Source organism: Staurois parvus, unplaced genomic scaffold, assembly GCF_062004578.1.
Source record: "Staurois parvus isolate SC_StPar_1 unplaced genomic scaffold, SC_StPar_1.0 ptg000005l, whole genome shotgun sequence".
In the NCBI taxonomy this organism is placed as follows: Eukaryota; Metazoa; Chordata; class Amphibia; order Anura; family Ranidae; genus Staurois; species Staurois parvus.
The window spans coordinates 6,193,918-6,206,185 of record NW_028317801.1 but is presented as its reverse complement, the minus strand read 5'-3'; the positions used below and the strand labels follow the sequence as shown (position 1 = coordinate 6,206,185).

Sequence of the window (12,268 nt, the reverse complement as noted above, 5' to 3'; positions counted from 1 at the left end):
TGAAGTTGATTTTGGGCTCACCTCCATGTTTATGGAGCAGATGCGATCCTTGCAGATCAATATACAGCTGTTCATGACAAGATTTCAGATGGTTAGGATGGGATATATGGCTTCCTGATATTTCAGATTTGGGCATGAAGTGGTATAAATAAAGATGTGATTTACATAGCAAACAGGGTTGATTGGCTGGATTTGTTGGTGTATGTCTACCCTGAGTTGAAGAATGAATGCATCACAGCAGATCATATTTTATATACACACACACATTATTCTGCTTTATCATTACAAAGTCTCTTGTCTATTACAGATGGAACATGGCTATGTACAGGCTGCCAAAATTCATATGAAGGAAACGAAAATGTGTTTTTTCATAACTCCCTTGTGAGGTCTTGTCTGCTGTTAACATAGAGGACTTAAAACACACTTTAAGGGGAAACTTATTTATTATTAAAGCGTAAATGTCTTATACAAAAAAAAAATGAAAGCTTAGGATTCCTCTGAAGGTAACATATGTCTGCTCGCTCTAACAAAGATTTCTGTCATTTCTTCTAGTCAAAATGTACATATGTTTACTGCGAACAGAATACAGCAGCACAATCCTGCCTTATAAACACACGTAGGAAACAACTCTTCGAATAAATACAACAGAAAACAAAGAGAAAGACAACACGATTCTGTTACACTCAAGTAGGAGACTAATATATAATGTGCTTTAATTCATCTAGTTAGGTAAACAAACATTAAACTGTACCTGTTGGCCATGCTCAAACACCAGGCAGCCATTATGGGCTCAAATTACTAAGCTACAGTATAACATTAAGGGTCCATTTTCACCTTTGTGGCCCAGCACCATGTGTGCATTAGCATGCTGTGATGGTATTCTTTAATGGCACCCCAACAAACTAATAGTGTGTGGGCATCCCATTCAAATGAGTGGACTAACTTATGGCAATGCACGGTAACGCACTGGGAACTGCCCAGACAAATGTGAATGGGCCCTACTCCAACCCGGGCACTTCTCACACCCCCGACCTGCCGTCACATTTTAGTTAAGCTTTTGTTTAGTATACTATAAAATCTGAAGTTTTGGTATGTATGATCTGTCCAGCTTGAACCAATGTAAGTATGCCTGTGTCATACCAGGGACTGCTACTACAGTGACTGCCACAAGCGTCCAGGTACTGTGCTGATTGACTGGCCTGCTGGTTAGTAAACACAGGAGGTAGTTCACTTGACAGAGGGACCAATCACAGAGCACTGCACTATCACCATCTGGTCCAAACATTTTGCATTTATGAAGATAAAGACAAAGTGTTCTCAATGTCACCCAAGCTTGGCACTCAATCTCTTGTGTTCTCAATACAGCAGTGCAGCCATTCAGCATGGGACTCGGAAGCTAGTGGTGATCACCGTAGCAGGCACCACTAATACAGTTTCTATGGGGGTCTTCTAGGCATGAAACATGCATACCTATTGTGGTCCAAGCTAGACCAATGTAACTACACAAAAATATGCATACCAAAATGTCAGCTTTAAAGGCAGCTGCTTCCACCTACTGTATACCTCTTAATGAGACAATTCTACTAACAGTTCAGCACATATTACCATCTTGATTCTGCCTAGAAATACACAAAGACTAAAGAGAAGGACAAAAGACTGCAACATTAATTACATCATGCTGCAGGGCATGAACATATAGCCCAACTTTAAAGGGTCAGTCCATTCAAAACTATTCCAGTTATGTGTAAAATGTTAGCGTTTATCACTCACCAAACTATGTTACCTCTAAATTAGGTATTCCAGTCGGGATCTCTGTGATTGAGTTCCCAGCTCCACCTATCTGTTGTATAGAGTGAACCTATGTCTTTTTTTTTCACATTATACAGAATTCAGTAAAAGAGATGGGACTAGGGACCCTAAAGGGACACTGTCACTTGTCCATTCAGGATATTGGGAGGCACTGTCACTTTGCCATGAATGGGCAGGTGATTATGTCTTTTTAAGGGCATATTGAATCCACAGCACAAGTGAACCTGCAACAGAATGCAATGTGCTGTATATGTGCATTGCCATTCATTCCTAGCTGCACCTCAACACACACACTATAAGCATACAACACGTAGAGGTCCATGCTGAGTGCATGGAGGATTTGTGCATTGAGTGGCCATTTAAATGAATAGGCTGCCTAAACACAGCAGGCCATAATGCACAAAAATGCATGCAGGATTACATGTGTGTTATCCGGTGACTGATTCCTTAGGAGGAGATGACACTGCCAGTCCTCAAGGCAGTTAAAACTGGATCTAAGATTTGCTAAGTTATAGGAAACATTTACAAATGTTAATTGTATCTAAACAGTACCCTGAAAACTGTATCTAGTTTTGAATTCTCCTGAACAATAGAAGAGCACTTCCTGTTATGCGAGTGTGCCTAGGCACCCCAGTGTACCCTCATAGCTGTATATTTGGCCTCGGACTGCTAGTCTTAAGAGATTTTGAGTGGGATTTTGTGATGTCCCTACTGTGTTACTGCTCATGGTTATCCTTGCTGAAGGCTCTGATATGAGCAAGCAAAGCTTCCCTCTACAAAGATAGCCACCTCCAAGGCAAAGTGCAGAACAATGCATTGTAAGTTTGGGCCAAGATCAGCTGCAGGGAGACCACAGACAATATCTATGATCAGTTTTTTGCCCATGCTTGCCTTTTTTGGGCACAGTTCATTATTCATGCATAACTGAATTGTCAGCTTTGAATGGACTGAGTTATTTCGTAACTTGACAGAAAATTGAACCCTGCATCAGTCACCTAAAATTAATTAAATAAAAAAAATCAATTTTCAGTTCCTTCACACGATTACATATTTCTATATTGTCACTTAACTTTACCATAGAAACCAGCTCACTTCCATCTCAGTGACTATTTCTTATAGCCCTTGCACTTTGAAACTTTGCACCTATCAGCCTACAATACAGATTTCAATTCACTGCAAATTTAGTAGAGCAAGTATTTTCTAGGAGTAGAAACAAAGTCACCCAATTTCCTGAAAGCAGTCCAGGAAAATTGTAAGATTCACAGCTAATGAAAGGCAAAGACATTATAAATGACATTTCAGGAGAAGCAACTGTGACAGCTGTATTTTCAGGGTAGGACTACATTTGCTTTTCAGGAAAGAATTGCAAACCTTATCTACTGCCAAAAATGAAAAAAAAAAAGCAAATCTTGTCCGTATTATACTGTAATGTAAAGACTGCTTTAAACAACCCAGAATGGAGCTGGGTATTGCTACTGCAAGTACAACAAAAAAATAAATCTATTCCAAAAGCTGGGAAATAATAAAACTCATAATAAAACAAAGAGGTGCTGAAATCTATTCAGATGTGAAGAAACTTCCCTGTGCTGGACAATGCTGATGTTCTTTGGTTGAGCACAGATCATTGTAACAGCAGAGGGAAACCTATTCACAACAAGCAAACAGTTGGGGGCCATTGTAGGCAGCAGCCATCTATCTCTTTAGATTCAGTCTAGAAGGGTGACAAAGCTTCAAAATAATCAAGGTGTTAATGCTGCGGCCACATAGCGGTGGTGCACTCTAGCGTGGGTAAATAGAGATGGTGAGTTCAGGTTAGTGGTATGATCTGGAAGGCTTCATTTTCTTCTGCTCTTCTCGGTGCTTCTGTCTCTTTCTCTTGCTGCTGTCTTTGTGTCCTGGGAAAAAATGGTCATTAAGCAACTGTAGCAAGTCGCAAGGTTAAATATAACATTACAGACAACAAAACTGTGCCTTGTGTTGCTATCAGTTTTGATCAACAACAACTAGGGGTCCATTCACTAGGCAGACCAGTCCATTTCTGATCTTATGGGGTTTATTTACTAAAAGGTGGAGAGTGCAAAATCAGACTCACGTCTGCATAGAAACCAATCAGCTTCCAGGTTTTATTGCCAAAGCTTAAAGCGGAGCTCCACCCAAAAGGGGAAGTTCCGCTTAAAGGACTGCTCCCCCGCTCCCCATTAAGGATTGGCACCTTTGGGGAGTGGGTACCCGAATTTGACAGGTACCTGCTCCTACTTCCGGTCCAATCGCCTTGGTGATCGGAAGCAGAAGGTGTCCTCCCTCCCTCCCTGTAGATTTCTGGGACACGTGACAGGTCCCAGAAGACTACAGGACCATTCATGAAGCGCAGCGGATACCCAGTTGTGAAGCCGCAAGCAGTCACAGCCGGGTGCCCACACTGAAGATGCCGGCCTCCTGGAATACAGGACGGCCAGTGAAACGGGCTGCGGGGGACACATCGCGGCACCGAGGGACAGGTAAGTGGCTGTTTTTTAAAAGTCAGCAGCTACAGTTTTTGTAGCTGCTGACTTTTATTTTTTTACAGGGTAAGTGGAACTTTACTTTAATTGAACATGCTGAAGTTAGAAGCTGATTGGTTTCTATGCAGTAGTGAGCCTGATTTTGCTATCTCCAGCTTTAGTAAATAAACCCCTTTGTGTCAATATCTTTACCACATATGGGGAAACAAGATCCTTTAAGAAATGGGATGAGAGAGAAAGAAAATCTAGTTCACAATGACAACTAATGGTGTGCATGCAAAAATGGAAGACGTGACAGAACCGCCAGTGAATCCTTTTCAAGTTAATTCTATTCCATCGGGTATAATAAAAGTCTTCTATACTGGGGATCTCCAAACTTTTTGAGCAAAGGGCCAGTTTACTGTTCTTCAGACTTTAGGGGGGATGGACTGTGACCAGAGTGGAAAATGCTGCAGAAATAATACCCCATCGTGGAAGGAATAGTGCCCTATTGTTGGTATCAGTGGGAGGAATAGTGCACCAATATTATTCATAAAGGATAGCTAAGGAAAATGCACTAGCTGGTGCACTCTGTTTTATGGTGGCTGCGCTTGCTTACTGTCTCCCAAAAAATGTTTTGTTGTATAGCTGCATATGGATCCGCTACTTTTGAAATCCTAGCCCTGAATCTACAGTATATGCCGTAAATGAGTGATAAGAATTCCTGTCCTTTATACTTGTTCCAGATCAGTGACTGGGAAGTATTAAGGGTTGTTTACGCTTGCGATTTTAGGTGTGGGGGCGCCATAAAACCCTGCAATTGAGTCACAGTTTTATTGCCCCTCATCCACTTCCCCTTTTGCTGCAGAGGAAGCGGCCGGGGTGTTCCAATAGTGCAACCACAATGCTTTGCTTCCCATTCTTGGCAAGAATGATACCCCTTGTTGTGCTCGGCAGGCAATACCCCACACTGATAGCGACCTATTCAAGTGATTTGGGCCTCGCTGCAAATGCCCACAACCGTACACATCATGCACCACTGCGCAAAGTTGTTCAGTATTTAGGGAGTTAAACCTGGCAACTAAAGAGGCAATACAACGCCTCCTCACCGCCTTTCAAATGCTCTGAAAAGTGACCTGAATGCAAGTTGCTCTTCGGAGAACAAAGCAGGTGTAAATGAGCCCTAAAGCCAGTGCATTAGCCTGGCAGCCAAGTTACTAAGCATCTTCAGAAAGAATGGGCAGCAAAATCAGCATCCCCAATTCTCTCATTAAAACAGGTTTTCTATAAAAGAAAGATTTTTTTTTTTTTTTTTTTTTTAAGAAAAATACAAAGGCTGCCATTGGTGAACTCCTGCAATTCCAGTCTCATACTGTAATATTCTGAGACATTTACTTTGAACAGCACTGCAGAGTAAAGTCTGCTCTGCAAATTTGCTCAATGCCATTGGATCAGCACTACAGCTGTGTAACTAGCATTTTGAGGAGCTGATCTGGAATGGCAGCATCCAAACTTCCAGTACAGATTTCCTGGTGTTGTATGAGAAAGGGGGTATGTCCTTTGTGATTACATAGATTAAAGCAAACTTCTTAAAAGGAAATCTGTCATGGAGCCTGTCAATGCTCACCATTACTTTGGAAAAAGCAGGTTGCCAGGATATCATTGCCTGTTTGGCATCAATACTTTGAGTGACTGACCCAGAACAAGTATGGCAATTTTGGCCTTTAACTTTACTCAAAAGGGGGGTTTCAAAGGAGGGCCTGCATAGGGAGGCTCTGATCCAAACTAAGGATAGGTTTGCTTTAAGGCTACATGGACAATTTTTTGGTACGGGCTTTTTGGCAAATTAAGTCAATTAATGGCCCTATTTTATGTGCGTAATGTACCAGAATTATTCAAAAATGGTGGAAATGAGCAAATGTGTTGCAGCAAAGTGATGGTGTTAAGCAAATGTGGATAAAAGACAAATGAAGAACACTCTTAACTGCACTCTGGGAAACTATTTAAGCAGTAAAACACATTGATTTTGGTCACAAATAGTTCACAGGAGGTCTGCTCCAACCTACCTACAAAGCTCAAACAACATTCATATTTAAACTGGAGGGATAAACTACTTCTTCCAGGGTTAAAAGGCCAGGGATGTGCAGTAATATGTCGGATCAACTATAATGTGAGTACAATGACCTGCTAAAAGCTGTAAGGTCGCTTCTGGTTACTGCCCATCGTTGTTCTTTGAGCTAAATTTACTAAATAACTACAATAAGGCTTCATTTATTAATGCTGCTAAAGACCGGCAGCCCATAGCAATGGATATAAGCTCTGGTTAGTCTAGTGGGGGTTGGTGAGGACTGCTGCACATTGTTATTTTTCTTAGTTTGTCTATACAAGGGTAATGGTCTTTTTTTGGATGGTAACTCTATAGGCATTTGAACATACATTAGGTATAGAAAAGAATCACCACCTTTAAAATAATCACACTTGTTGCTCTGCAGCCTGAAATGAAGACAGACACAGATTTGTTTTATCGAGCTGTATTATATTTAAGTGAAAGATATAACTCCACCATGTCAGAAATAAATAAAAAATCAAAAACAGAATCACTGAGTTGGAAAAAGGTGTAGCAGCTAATCACCTTCTTAATGGCACACAAAGCCATTTGACTTTCAACTGTGATCAGCTCTGGTCTTTTTGATTAGCTCAGCATGAAAAGAGCTTTCCTGGAGTCCCTGGTAGTGCAAATGAAGCAATTAACGATTGGTGGCAAGGCACTGTCAAAAGATCTTTGGCATAAAGTTGTGGACAGGCACAAGTCAGGAGATGGATACAAAAAAATGTCAAAGGCTTTATTAATGTCTAGAAGTACAGTAATATTATTAAGAAATGGAAGATATTTGGTACAACACAGACCCTCTCTGGATCAGGACATCGCTCAAAACTGGAAGAAAGAGCCAGGAGGAAACTGGTCAGAGAGGCTACCAAGAGGCCTACAGCAACTCTGAAGCAGTAGCAGGACTTTATGACAGAGTGGTCATTGTGTGCATGTGACAACAATATCACAAATCCTCCACAAATGTGGCTTGTATGGGAGGGTTGTAAGAAAAAAGCCCCTTCTCAAGAAAGGTCACATGCAGTCACGACTGAGCTTTGCCAAAACGCACCTTGAAGATTCTGAGGACACATGGAAAAAGGTGGTCTGGACAGAGAAGATTAAAATTTAATTATTTGCCCTCAACGCTAAACAATATGTCTGGTGGAAATCCTATACAGCTCACCATCCAAATAAAACCATTCCTATATTAAAGCATGAAGATGGTAATATCTGTTATGGGGGGTTTCTCTGCAGCAGAGACTGGAGCACTTGTGAGGATAGAAGGTAAATTGGATGGGGCAAAATACCACCAAATTCTTGAGGAAAATCTGCTGCCCTCTGCCAGAAAGTTGTCAATGAGGAGAAGGTTTACCTTCCAACATGAAAATGACCCAAAGCACACAGAGAAAATGACCACACAGTGGTTGAAGGAGAAAAAGGCGAATGTCCTTGCATAGCCTAGTCAGAGCCAAGACAGAAAACCCATTGAAAATCCGTGGAATGATTTGAAGACTGCAGTCCACAGCCCGTCACCATCAAATTTAACTGAACTTGAGCAGTTGAAGAGTAGGCAAATATTGTAAGGTCTAGATGTGCAAAGTTAGTAGAGACATATCCCAACAGACTAAAAGCTGGAATTAAAGCAACAGGTGGTTCAACAAAATACTGGCACAAAGGGGTGATCCTTTTTCCAACTCAGTGATTTCTTTTTTTAATTTTCCTGACCCTTTGGTGTTATATTTTTCACTTGGATGTCATAAGGAAATACAGCTGGATAAAACAAAACCTGTGTCTGTCTTCATTTCAGGCTGCAAAGCAACAAAATGTGATTATTTTAAAAGGGGAGCGATTATTTTCTATACCCACTGTGCATTTAAATTTTAAATCCAGTGATAACCTACTCCACTTCCATAGTGCTACAGAAATAGAAACAGGATTTAAAAGCCATGCTGGGAAAATGCATGTCATTTAGAACAAAACAAAAAGCAGAATAGTGATGTCAGGAATTGTTGTAGTTAGTGCTTCAGTTATGGATAAAAATGGAACATCAGCATGCAGTTCTTTGAACAACGGTAATGGTACCTAGTACCTGCTAAAACATGTGGCTAAAGCATTAGCACTCCTGCATAATTGGTCTTTATCCAGAAGTCCCATCTCCTTCCTGGGAGGACAATTTGTATAGAGTCTCAGATAACCACTAAAGTCCAAATGAGACTTGCATGGATCGCATTATAGGGCAGTTCAGCAAATGGAATTTGAGGTCATGTGTGCGAAGCATAGATTTTTTTTTTTATACACAGGGTGGCTGTGACACATGGCATGTCTTAAGACACCACTGTAAACCTCCACTACATAACCCATCTCTCTAGTCCAGATTGACTCTCTAGCTTCACCTCATGTTTCTCAAATGTGCAGTTTTGTCCATGTTAAGCCACGGCCTCTTCCAATTACAATTCTAGTGTTTCAACCTGTGGCAGTCTCACCACTTCCAACATGAAATTAAAGTGTATGGAGACCAGTTCATACATGACCCTCCCAATTCTGTGCCCTTGTTCATCAAGGTCCTCTGAGACTTTCAGCCTGCTCCTTCTTTTGGCCAGGTGTCTACAGTTCCCCAAACACTTGAATGAAGTCCACAGAGGAAGGCAAATCCAACAGGTTTTCAGACATGCCCTGGGACCAAGACATTACAGTACACCTGTTGTGAGATGAATACAGGGACGGCCATTACTCACCTCTTTCTAAAAAAAAAAAACAAAAAAAAAAAAAAAGGCTGGCTGTTATGCTAGCCCAATAATTTAAACGATAAAGTAAGCCAATTGGGCACACTGGAGAATAGTCAGCAGTTTTCAGTTGCAATTGTGTTCTGGGTTATGAACTCACAGACAGAATGAAAGTCAGGAAACTAGCATTTCCAGAAGCAGTGGATATCAATGTCAGCTTTCATGTGTCCCTGGTGACAGGTTTCCTTTAAAGTGGCTTAATATGAGCATAACTGGGTATGAACCTCTTCGCACACTCCTCACCCCAAGCGTTAATATTTCAGTGTTTTACATTAAACACAATATTTAGATATTGTACTGCATATACAGCTCCTAGTTCACAAATGCAATAATATATGCATTCAGTTTTATTTAATCAGCAAAGAATGGCCACATAGTAGGATAAAGATGTATTTTTCATACTTCAAGGACTCTTTACAGCACAGGTTGCATAACATTTTGTGCTGGAAGCTAAACACTGAAGGCTAAACCATTCCATCAAACGTGATTTTTCACTGCAATTTAGGACATCACCTGCCTTTGAGCAAGAACGCCTTTTTTTCCATAATATATAGCATTTATTTATTTTAATAGATTATTTTAGCTACAAAGCTACATTAATTCTAAGAACTGCAAAAAGCAAGCTTGATTCCACTACTGTGCAGAAGTGAGACAAAAACTTGTAATATATTAATATTACAGAAGATTATCTTTGGTATACGTCACACTGTTTACTGTGCAAATGTCAGCATGGGGTGATGGACAGCTCAGCAGGGCATGACATTCAACAAGCAGTCTACACTATTTCCACGCAGAACATCAGGGGTAAAATATCCTGCTGGTGTTTACAATTATTTTGCTTCAACTAGCAGCATTAAAATTGAATGTTGCTTTATTATCATGAAATAAATCTGTAAACTGAATTAAAGGGGGTTTCTACTTCAAATAAACTCTTCTGCTTTACAGAACAGAAGATATTAGTCTAAATGTAAATGTAGAATCAAAAACTGCTGAAATACCATCAGAACACAGACAAGTAGTTACATAGTGGCCTGTGAGATGTGTCACTGTTTATGAGGCTGCTGTAGGAGAAAGGTACCCCAAAAAGGAATGAACCAGTAGGACAGTAGATTTAACATGCTCCCCCATTTTATTCGGCCAGTAAACCTTAAAGACTAACTCCACTTTTGTTGAATAAAAAACATTCCCCTCTGGGTGATCTATGTAGGTTGTAAGGATTTTTAACAAACATTGTTGCAGATTCCTACCGTTTGTTATTCTGAAGGTATAGCTGCTTGTTTGTCTGTGTCCATGTGCAGAGTGAATCTGTATTGGAGTGGTTTTATCATTATCAATCAGAAGTTTCACCTGCAAAGCCTCTAATGAGGAAATTGGCAGGACCTGAAACCCTTTAGACTTGATTTCCCCTTGGGAGTATCTCACCATGACTTTTTTTTGCAGCAGCAGGTGCCAAAATCTGGCTTGTATCTTCTGGGAAAATCAGTAAGCCAATCACACAAGCAGGACATTTCTGGGAGGTGTTCTGTACACCATCTGTGTAAAGAATGCCTCCAAGTAGCCATAGTGGATTGTACAGAGAAATACAGTGCTGCAGATTGAAAGGGGAAATGTCGTTTTTAAAAATATTCGATTACAATATGATTAGAGTCCCAATTGTATACACTATACGATTTGTGTTTTTTTATTTGCAAATTTCTTTTCCATGAAAGTGGAGTTACCCTTTAAAGCTCCCCTTTGTTCAACCCTCCCTGCTTTTGCAACAAAAGTGAATGTAAGTGGGTCAGGGGGTGGGTTAGCAGGAGACTCTGTCAACTGAATCTCTTTAAAGGAAACCTGTGCAAAGTGAAAAATGCAGTTGTTTGGCCACTGACTTTAATATTTTCCAAGTTACTGATCCAGGACAAGCAAGCTGCCAGTGAACCAATAAATCCCTATCTGCATGCATTTTCCTGGTCAGTGTTTCAGAAAACATTGTCAGAAAATTGTCCACCTAGCATTTTGTCAGACAAAAGTCGACTGAACAATTGTTTTAGTTGATTGGAAAGGTGCCAGCAGGGCCGAACGTTGGCTAAGCCATCAGGAATTGGTCAAAATTCAAGCAGTGTATGGCAAGATTTACATTTTATCCCAGTAACTGTTTTTGTTCTACTGTCATCTACATATCATGGTCTGTGCAGTCCCAGCACAAGGAAAGAAGCTTTCATAATAAGTGTCAAAGTAATATTTAGAATTCTGAATCACCAATCCATTAGGTACATTAGGTGCTAGCAGCCTATTATTAGCTATTCACTGCAAAGATATCCCCCATGTTGAAGCTAACAACTACATAATATCCAAAGTAAAAATATATTTGAGAGTCATTTTTAGGGCTAAACTATTCATTTTTAATTATGTTCTCACATGACATTAGTCCTGCTAGCTGTCACTGTTAGCATGTTTGTTTCAACCTGCTTGATTTCTGCATAGGCAACATGGGCCAAGGCCTCAAGTAGCAGGGCTGAGAGTGGGGGAATACAGCCACTCACACATTATGTTCGCAATTGCCACCAACACATCCTTGTATATAACTAAAGTTCCAGACTAACACCCTGCCTGCCAAAAACAACCGGCCGAGTCCTCAATGTTGCTATTTTGGCACAGTTGGTGTTTTTTGCTGGAATATTGTACCAAACAGCTCACTTACTCTGACTCTATACACCTGCAGTAGAAATGAACTGTTAGCATAGGGATGGCAAGTACACAGATGTAGGACAACACAGATGGTCTTTGAGGGCAAGAAGTGTAAACCAGACGTTGCTATTAAGTATACATCTATCTGCATTTCAATAATATTTTCTAATAAGAGACTGAAAACATCCTTGTAAATCAATCAAAGACACCAGTAAATGTGGGCCTCATTTACAAAGTTTACCAGCACAGTCACACAGAAAGGTGCAAATTTGAACATTGTTTTGTGTTGTAACAATCAACTTGGCTGACTTTCATACATGCAGTGCTGGTTATGTTTGCAGTAATCTTGGTTCATGCAGAGGACAGGAATGGGACTGTTCATCTGTATTTGGGCAGTAGGTTTGACCAAAGCCAGTAAGCTCTGCATCAAATTACTC

General features: G+C 40.5%; 1 protein-coding gene across 1 annotated transcript in view; it reads right to left on the bottom strand.

Moving 5' to 3' along the window:
• Positions 1-424: 424 nt before the first annotated feature.
• The window catches only part of DNAJB6 (DnaJ heat shock protein family (Hsp40) member B6), a 116,915-nt gene continuing 105,071 nt past the window's right edge, over positions 425-12,268 (bottom strand). The window contains exon 10 of the mRNA XM_089693937.1: positions 425-3,704. Coding sequence (XP_089550063.1) covers positions 3,622-3,704 — 83 coding nt within the window. The 3' untranslated portion in view covers positions 425-3,621. The remainder of the gene's footprint in view (positions 3,705-12,268) is intronic.